This window comes from Erigeron canadensis, chromosome 9, assembly GCF_010389155.1.
Source record: "Erigeron canadensis isolate Cc75 chromosome 9, C_canadensis_v1, whole genome shotgun sequence".
NCBI lineage: Eukaryota > Viridiplantae > Streptophyta > Magnoliopsida > Asterales > Asteraceae > Erigeron > Erigeron canadensis.
This window is the reverse complement of record NC_057769.1, coordinates 7,644,936-7,655,603: the sequence shown is the minus strand read 5'-3', so window position 1 is coordinate 7,655,603 and position 10,668 is coordinate 7,644,936. Positions and strand designations below refer to the sequence as shown.

The following is a 10,668-nucleotide window of genomic DNA, read 5'->3' as shown; positions in this document are numbered from 1 at the left end:
AAAATCATCACGAATAACTAGGGGCTTGGGTGACTGGGCGAGGAGCATAGACTGGAGTATTTACACATACGGATGAGGTAACAATGCAGAAACTTATTCATGACTCCAATGAAAAAACTACTTTTGCCTCAATTAAGTTTAATAAGGTCTGCATGATTCTTTGATTTTTATATTGGTCGGCCTGTTAGTTTTGGCTCGACTTTAATGCTCAAATAATTTGTAGATAAATCGCAATTAAGGTCACTCGTGGGCTGAGATGTTAACTTGATGTATTGAATTTTTAGGTTGCTAATGTATATATGGCGTTGCTAATGTATCTATGGAATTTTTGTTATTTGTACTAGTACGTTAGCTATGGATACAAATACGCATTACCCAATAACACACTTTACAGACTTGCTATTTTGTAGAGAAAATACCCAAGGTCATCTTGGCTAAGGAAATTCTTAAGGTGTAATGCTGAGAATGAGAAAAATCCTTTACAAATGCGTTAACTTGCTTCGATTTGCAGATCCGTATTGCTCTTCAGAATTACTCAGCCATGGCATGTGTCACTATATATTTGAAAGTTTGATGTATATGCTGAGATTAAAGTTGATACAAGAGAAATTGAACTCTAAAATACATTACTGCATTTTTTGTTTTTACTGCTAAATACATAATACAAGTAATAGTTTGGAGGCATTTCAAACAATTGAACATTTTAGAAATTATACAAGTTTGGTAAATATTTTTAAAACTATACTAATTTGGTAAATACTTTTATCCATTACACTAGTTTGGAAAAAAAACTCTATATAAGTCCAAGTTACAGGAAACAATTTTCAAGACCAGACAAGAAATCAACTCCAGTAAACACGCGGATTTAATGGCTAGTCGTCCCTTGGAGCTGGCATCAATAGAAGCCGATCTTCCTGCTGCTGCTGTTGCTGGCTTCCGCCTGCTGCATTCCTCCTCTCTTCTGCCAACAAAGCCTGCAAATCGCTACCATTTGCTAAACTATTAAACTCCACCGCTTTTGAAGGCATTGTTGGATAACGCCTTTGACAAAACGTCATCAACCTCTTGACTGATTGCAAGTACTTCCGGGTTGTTTCGTCGTTCATGACATGTGCAACACTATTGGTGTAAATTTTCTCACGAGCCGAACGTTCGTGAATACCAACCATAGTAACACCAATAGGCCAGGGTGCGTTCCCTATTGCCATTCTGATGTAATGATCCATTGCAGCTAAATAATCTCGCTCCATGCAGCAATTGACCACCAGCATTAGTGCCTTACGAATGTCATCAGGCAGAACCTACCAGGAAATTACATATTTGAGTTGAAGAAATAACTTAAATATTTATAGTTTAAAGATCTTTGGATAGATGTAGAATGGTACTGACCCAAATACTTGTAGATGGGCTGAACTAAATTCAGTTATAAAGGAATTAGACAATGATCTAAATACGATCTAGAAAATTAGCTACAGAGGAATTAGAAAATTAGCTAAACTGGAACGAATCAAATGACTCGCAGGTCGCCAAAGGCGTATTGTTAATTCATACAACCTCCTATATTACAGTATTTCAAATTTAAAATTATAATAGTGTCACTTTAGTATTTTCAAAGCATGATCCAAATTAAATATAACAAAAAGCAGTGTTTGCAGGTCGACCAAACTCGACATACCAAAATTATCTGAATTGACCTGAACCCTTTTTGACCATTTTCCCAGTCAGGCTGACCTCACATTTGCTACTTCTTATTAAAGGTTTACTAATAGAAAACATGTTAGTTTTAACTCGTATATTATATGAAAGTGGTTAGATCAGAGTTTGGATTTACATATGAAGTGTCCAACATGCAGTATAAAATATATAGGTAAGAGAAAACTGGTCAAAATGACAGTTTTAACCATTTACCTGTAATAGGTAGATTTGGACATTACTTGAATATCTCATGGGTCAAAAAGGAAGCTACAAATCCATCGGATCAAATGAGTTGGAGGTTGTCCAACTAGTTTTTACCAGTGCAAACAAACTTCAAAATCATCTTACTCAAAATATAAATAATTTATGAATTAATTATTTAAGACTTGAAAAAATAGACATAAAAATTGTTTTAGGTCAACCCAACCTGGCCCGTCCTAAAACATTACCCATTTTGACCAGAAGTTGTCTTAACCCGTTAGCTGAACCTCACTTGCCATATCCAGGTCCAATAGTGTAAGACTCCAAGAGTCACCAAAAGTGGACCCTCAAATATTAACCACCACCTAAAAATTGTGTCACTTATATATATAACTTAAATTTCTTGCTTGATCATATATATTGTGTTACTACTTGATAAAATTAAAGATATGGAGAAAAGTATATGTGGCTCAAATTATTCTGCCCATAATGTTTACCCGACATTAATCTGAACACATCTTCACCTATTCCCAACCCTCGTGACCGTCCACATTTTGCCACCTATATATCAAATGAGTTCCATTGACAAATAACAGCTACATAAACTCAACCTAAGAAAAACATCACTCAAGCTTGAAGGCCACAATCCGCTAAGGCTCTCCATATTGTTTCTTTCAATTTCTAAACTACTCAAAAAATATATAACAGTCAACTTGTTTATAGCAATGTCCGGACAGTCCTCCATGGCATTCACAATGATCATGTAGGTGAAAATAGTAGAACTTACTTTGGTATCTGATATGAATCAGAGGGTCGTAAGAAGGAGATGGGCCTAATGGCCCAGGAGTTTAGGGCCGGATAAGATATGATTAATATTATTAGTAACTTGGTGAACAAGTTAGGTTAGAAGTCTTATTTATTAAAATAAGGCCATAGGCCACGGTTCTAGGTATTGGAGATTATTATTATTGTCTGATTCAGACTTAGGGAGTTACAGGAGCTCCAACTCCTGTTTATCTATTTTAACAGCCGATTTGTTTGTGTTATTTGTCTACTTGTTGCTGTTTCCTGGTCTGTTACACATCAATTGGTATCAGAACTTTGGATTCTGCAACTTGTGGGTATTATGGCGCGTATGGTTATTGATCTCGATGCTCAGCAAAAGGTGGCTGCCATATTGGTTAACATAGAACAGGCTTTGATTTGTGTGAGGGAATTTAGGGAAGAGATACGTGTAAAGAATGCAGAGTATGAAGAGGGTGAAGATCAGTTTAATAATGCTTCTATTAAACCTACAGTGGTTGAAAAGAAACTGCAACAAGAGGATGAAAAGGCTGAGAAGGAATAATTTATTAATCCAGAGAGTATGGATGGCAGGTTCAGTTCTGGGCTATTTGACATTGAAGGGAACAGATTCTAAAGAACATAATAAGAAAGTTGTTTTTAGAAGAAACACGGAGCCTGATCATACTACATTGGAAGACATCAGCAAGCAGCCTGAGAAGATGGCAGATAAGCCTTTCTTGCTGGTTCAATCTGATTATGTTGTTGCTCGGGGTGGATTTATTTCACTTCAACAGATTGCAGCCATGTATGACTTCAAATTCAAAACTGGAAGCAATGCTATGGGTTCTATTCTGCTACATTCCTATAGTCTACAACTGGCAACATTACACATCAAAACATGGGATCCGGAAATAACAACTCTTTCCAACCAACACCTTGAGGACAAGGTGTTTTTTGGGGGCGGGAGTAATGATATGAATCAGAGGGTCGTAAGGAGAAGATGGGACTAATGGCCCAGGAGTTTAGGGCTGGTTAAGAGATGATAATTATTATTAGTAACTTGGTGAACAAGTTAGGTTAGAAGTCTTGTTTATTTAAATAAGGCCATAGGCCACGGTTCTAGGTATTGGCGATTATTATTATTGTCTAATTCAGACTTAGGGAGTTACAGGAGCTCCAATTCCTGTTTATCTATTTAACAGCCGAGTTGTTTGTGTTATTTGTCTACTTGTTGCTGTTTCCTGGTCTATTACACATCAGTATCACAAAGAGAATAAAAAGAAGAATCATGGCCGTGTAGGTGAAAATAGTAGAGCTTAATTTGGTATCACAAAAAGAATCAGAAGAAGAATCAAATTCAGAGGCTGATGACTAGTCGGTGGTTTAAAAACTTTTGATTTACTGCGACTCTGTCATTCTTTTAATAGACCTGGGATCTTATAACGCTCCAGTTAAAAATTCTCCTTGCTAAGAAACAGGGCCACGGCATCTGGCATATATGTTTTATTCATATATGCGGCTATGCATTCTGTGGCTTTACTAGATAGAGCAAAGATTTCAAAGCCCTGGAGATAAGTCGCAGAGCCTACAATACCCTACTCGATGAAAAATTGAAAACTGTATTAGTGAAAAGTCATTGTGTCAACAATGTCTAGTTTTAACTTCGGGAACGTCATGCTATACACAGATATCCATCATATGTGGTATTCTCCCCTTGGTGATATGATAGATAGGTATTGTGTCTATATCCTTTCAACTGTTCTTTGTTTCTCAAGCACTGAATCACAGATGGTACAGCAAAAAAATGCAGATTATTTTCTCAGCCAATTGTCAAGAGATGCTCGACTCACAAAAAGTTTTCCGTATCAAGGCCTCACTCCCTCACATAAGCACACTTGATACCTACTCTACTTCCAAGAATGCTTCAACCTAATTTTATCAGCCCTGCTTTCTGCTACAGCACTACCTTGTAACATCAATGTACAAATTCTAGGTACCAGGTAGTTGAAAGTGTGAAATAATCATTTGTATTCATAGATACCCTATTTAGAAGCTCGGGCTATTATGTCTTAAAAAGTTTGCCTGTGGTTGAGTTTCCCTTGATGCTTTGACTAGACAGACTGGTTAAAATCACTTATCTGCTTCCTAGGCTTATGTATCTCGACTGCTCATCTCTAAAAAATGAGACTCCGCCTATTCAACGTGTGCCATAGATATACTCTATAGTCTCTATGTCTTTATCAACTACAAGGCAATCCTAATGGTATTTACTATTTAAAGAGAAGTAATTGTAACAATATGTAGTATCTAAATCTAATTTTAGTTTTTTACATAACTTAATGTAACAATATATTATACATTTAGTTGAAAGAAATAACGCCTACTTCGTCAATAATGCTAAACTGTAACTTAACTGTCTATATCATCCTATCACCCTTAATGCTTTTTGGAACACAAACCCACTTGTTGCTTTAAGAACATGAACTCGATGCCTCTAACTTATTTAAGAAAATGTCAGCAAAATGTGTTCAGAAAAAAGGTAATAAACATCGATTATGCAAACAGTAAACAAAGCCATAGTGTATCTCCCGTCACATAAGAGTCACCATTGATGATCTACATACAAATAAGCTTACTAAGAGAAGTGATTAAGTAAATAACATTATCTAAACTCTACTTAAAGAGCTACCTACAATTGGGTTCAACTTTAGAATGATGGCAGCCCAACCATTTTTAATATAGAGGACACATTGGTAGTAAAAAACTGCAAAACTTATTTCACACCAATAGTTTCACCAGCCTACCGTCCTCATTAAACAGTAAATGAGTCAAAGATTAGCAGGGCAAAGCAAGTCAACATATACAAGTGTACAACTTGACAAATCTAGCAAATAGCCAAACGATGCATAAAATTTCTTTTTTTAGATCAAGCTCGAATACCCTCGCTATGCAACTGTGAACCACCCCCTCCCACCTCAACTTCCAACAAAGTCGGCTTAATTGACCCCCATAACAGATCTATTTCCACAATTCCACCAATCTCATACTAAAATCAAAATTAACCACACAACTTTCACTTATCCTATATCATTCGATAATGATTAAGGTAGTATATTATCAGATAGCCTAATCTTCGGTTATTGATATGCATTGTGCTACTAAAAGTCTAAAACTACATCACAATCTAGGTATTTTAACACGATAAATAAGACAACTAACCGAAACTTAATAAAACATAACATAAATCCCATACCTTCTTCCTGCAAAACTTAAACAGCGGATTCAAATATCTGGCACACTGCTTAAACGTAGCAAAAGTCGACTTCCCTTTAGCCGTCCGCTTCTCGACCTCACTCATCTCATCCAGCTCCTGATTCCACTCAATCAACAACTTCTTAAAAAACACCAATATCTTATCTTCATCACACAATTCCCGAAACTCGGTTTTCATTCGCTTTCCGTCCCCGTCTCCGTCTTCCTCATCACCCCCACTCCCTTCCCCATCTTCCTCCTCATCTTTATCCTCTTTCGATTCCTCGTTATTCGCCTTTCTTTTCCTTTCACTAATTCCTGATTTCTGCCTTTTCTTTAAGTCCACTATATCTCTCAAAAAATCATTAGTTTGTCCTTCTGTCATATCACTGTCATCCAACTCAAATTCACCGGTTTTCAACACGTGTTTCAACCGGTCCAGCCGGTCATCGTCGCTTTCTCCGAATACCGTAACCGGTTGTTTCAGTAATCTTAACCGGCGGATCACTTCTTGTCTTGTGAGAATCAAGTCGTCGATTTTCTGTTCGTCGGATTTGGCGATTGATGAAACGGTGTCGTTTTCTGATGATGTTTTTGAATTAGTGGGTTTGTTTGGATCGGTGGATGATTGAGTTTGGGTTGAACGACGTCGTTTAGCTTCGGCTTCGAGTTTTTCTTCTTCGCGTAGCTTATCGTTTCTTTTTTTTTCGATTTCGGAACGTTTGAAAACTTTTTGGCCACCGGATTCTTCTGTTAGGGCTTGTCTTTTTCTTAACATCTCTTGTTTTAAGATGTCCATGGTGAGTGTGTTTGGAATCTAGGGTTTGCGTTCAGGGATCTGGAGAATTAGATAGATATATAGATAGAAACACTATGGGGGTTGTTTTTTACGAAGCCACGTTGAAAATCAGAGACATTTTTGATACATATATAAATTTAAGGGTCAAAATGTAAAATAGGAGGGATTTTTGTGTGTAGAGTACGTAACCTGCTGTACCCATCATTTTTCCACTTTTTATATGGGTAAATGAGTAAATCATATGTTACCTCCAAATACTTTCAATCCAATTAAAAAATCTTTTCAAACGATCAACTCGTATTTCTTTGAGTTAATTTGCAGGATTCGTCCATATGGTTTACTTGTTTTTATGGTTTATATCTTTGTTCAAAAATTTTAAACATATACATCCAAACTAGTCACATTCGTTGCAATTTATGTCCCTCTGGCTAATGGCATTAGTATATATCCGTTAAGTCATGTCACGTACCCCACATGTGAGGGCAAATTCGTATTTTGCCAACCCACAACCAGCTGACCCCTTGTTTACATTTCTTTATTATATATCTGTATTGTATGTATCTATATATGTATACGCCATATAACAAAACTCAACCCTAATTCTCCTTTAATCACCCTTATTTCTTTATCAAAAAGATCAAAAACAAAATAGAAATGAAAATCGATCAGTGAATCATTCATATCCCTTTTTTTCATTACAAATACTTGTGTTTAGATTACATTATTACAAATATGTAACCATATTTCTTTTTTCCCCGTCTTTCAATCCCCAATACAAATCATTTTCATTACATATACCAAACATACTAACAATGGATGTTATGTATCATTATTTTGATCAGATTTTTGAAGCCCAACATACAAATAGATATATAAACAAATGGAGATGGTTTTCTGGTGATGTCACTTTCAGACGACTAAGAATGGCTTGATTTATGCCACAAAACTTGTACTTATCAATGGTGTTGTTTTTTTTTTATCTTGTTCTCTTTATTTCAATAATTGAAGATCTGATCACTTGTATATGCTGGTTGGGTTTGTTGTAGTACCCATCAACACCTTGACCACTTCCGCCCACCGTTACCAAGTCTCGAATATACCGTAAAAATCTAATATCTATTTATCTATATATCATCCTAACAACAAAATAGTTAATATACATAATCAAATCAGCCATAGCATGAGAAGAAAAGAAGTGGGTTCCGGTAGCGATTGTAGAGAGTTGAAAACGGTTGAAGTTCCGACGATGGTGTTGGTATGGTGGTTCTCGTCACGGTGCTGGATCTGATGCTTCCTCCACCTCTCCACAACCAGATTGTTCGATGGTGTTCGATGAACATGGGTGTATACGTATATGATAATATATTGTATATCTTGTATGACTTATATGGATACATGGATGTTTTAGAATTCATAGAAATAGAGATACAAAGACAAATTTTTGATAAATGATTAGTAATTTTTGGTAGCGGTAAAGTAATTGTGGTGGACCGATGGTATAGTATATGAGAAAAAAAGATACAAGATCTTGGTTTAGTTAAGTGTGAGACCAAAAAGACTAAAGTGCCCTCATGTGAGAGGCACATGATGTCTTTAACGGAGATAAATATAAGGAATCCGTTTCAGGGATGTAACGTGCAACAACACTATGTAGTTTGGACCAATTTCACTAAAATTCTTAAGTAGGGATGTAAACCACGAAAATAAGCAAACTACAAGGATGATTCTTGCAATCAACTTTATTTCTTTTCTTAAAATAAAAAAAAAAAGTAAAAAGTGAAAGACAACGTTTAATATTAAGGTTGTCAATTGGTATACCCTAATCTGACCTATTAAAAGTTTCAAGTCGAAGGTCGAAAATCTTAACTTAACCCAACCTGTATTGACTTGGATTAATTTGTATCGTCCCTATTAGTATATTAGTTGATGGATTGTCCTGACAAATATATTGATTTTGGTTCAAACTGGTTAATATTACAGTTTTAAAAAATAAAGTTACTTGTAATAATGTAGCTAATAATAAACTTACATAATATTTTCTATAATATTATTTAAAAAACTAACCGCTTGTTTTTTTTATTATAAAAGAATAATAAATATTACTTTAATATTCATTATGTTTGTGAAACATTAAAAAAAGATTTAATTTAACTTTTCATAATCAAAGATTTTAAAAAATTACTTTAAGGATATAATGTGATATAATGTATATATATACTTAAAAGATATTAATTTTAGAAAGTATCGAGTTGACGGACTGACAAATCTTAACCTGAAGCCGACCCAAAAAATTTAGGTTGGCAGGTTGGTAGGTCGAAAATACACAACCTTAACCCGGTTTTTTCCGGATGGGTTATGTGTCAGGTCGAATATTGACAACCCTAGCGTTTATATCACTCATATATCCAATATTTTCAATAAATAGATACTTGAATTATTTAAGTGGTTTTTTTAATTTACTTATTTTTTTTCTACGTTTTTAACCACTCACAATTTTAACTATATCACATTGTGTTCAATCAATAAAATAAGCTTGAGAGTAATGAAATGAAATAGTGTCTCCAGTGATATCTTTTTAGTCACAACATCTTATTGCTTGAATCCATCAAAAATCTTTCAGTCTTCGTATTTATTTGGGTCTAAGTGATAACATTTACCTTGATGTCACAATTGTATGAATTCAATTGGAGTTTGGAGCATAGTTTTCATGAATCGGACAGAGTATTTCATTTTCTAAGGCTGTCAGCCTGCCACTGCATGTCGGTTGATGGTTGGCTGGTTGCTTAAGGATGATGATGATGATCAAAGTTGATGGTAAATTCACTTAATGAATAAGGCAAGAGGTTGACATTGGCCACCAGTTCATTTCGCATCCCTCTAGTATTGGACTTGATTTTTTGTATATAAATTAGTCATAAAAAATGATATAACATAGATATTAAATACATAGTTAAGATATATAGACATACATGATAAAGGGAATGATAAACCCATCTAATATCAACATAACAAAAACATTATGATGACACTTTTTATAATTAAATGAAAAGATTGTGTAAGGATGAATGAATTACATTGTCACGTGGTAAAACCTTTAGGTTGATTATTATATCGTTTAAAGCAAATGTTGACGTATGATGAAAAATCAGATATCGATGGTTATGTTCATATTGAGCTAAAGTTTTAAGACAATTTAACCAAGAAATATTATCAGCAATGCTTTAGAAAAATCTAATCAAATATTGAAAGTGATGAACTTCATATTAAACTAAAGTTGTTTGAGACAATTTTATTAAGAAATGTTATCAACTCGTTTGACAAAAATTTGAAGGACTCCAGTTTATTTCTTACGAAAATATTATGTTCCAATTATAATACATATGTGATTATCAGGGTTAGTAAATGAAATTTAAAGTTTGTGTGCAAGATCAAATTTCAAAAATGGGGCCCCAATTGCTAAAAGTGTAATAAAAAAAGTTATAATTGATTTTAGAAATTCATTAAAAAAAATGTTTTATCATAAAAGTAGTTAAAACTTACCATGTTTTCAATATTTGTTGAAAATTGTTCATTTGTCATTCTTCCTGCCGTCTTTGAAGCATAATCTTTGATCAAACTTTTAAAATCAATATTATCTATCATTCCCAATTTCTATCATTGCCAATTCATTAAGCCTTAATTGTGATATTGCGATCGTGGTTACAAAAATCGTTAATACTAATATATAACTATTGATTTTTAAAAATCAGGGGATGTTAAAAATTGGGGCTCTATCCGCTGGCCTATATAACACATGACAAAATGGTGATTATTATATATACTAAAAAGCATGAATCGGTTTGCGTGCGTCACACATTTTCAACACTTTTAGTCCCTGTCGTTAAATTTGTTGCAGCAATGGTCCTTATCAGCTAACGACTGTTAATTTTTTCCTA

At 34.5% G+C, this 10,668-nt stretch overlaps 1 protein-coding gene across 1 annotated transcript; it reads right to left on the bottom strand.

Annotated features, from left to right (window-relative positions):
• Positions 1 to 609: 609 nt before the first annotated feature.
• LOC122582238 (pre-mRNA-splicing factor 18) lies at positions 610 to 6,823 on the bottom strand. The gene is made up of 2 exons (XM_043754605.1): positions 5,936 to 6,823; positions 610 to 1,301 (listed from the first exon to the last, which is right to left on the bottom strand). Exons 1-2 carry the CDS (start codon positions 6,731 to 6,733, stop codon positions 873 to 875), a joined length of 1,227 nt encoding a protein of 408 aa, XP_043610540.1. The 5' UTR covers positions 6,734 to 6,823; the 3' UTR covers positions 610 to 872.
• Between the last annotated feature and the right edge of the window lie 3,845 nt (positions 6,824 to 10,668).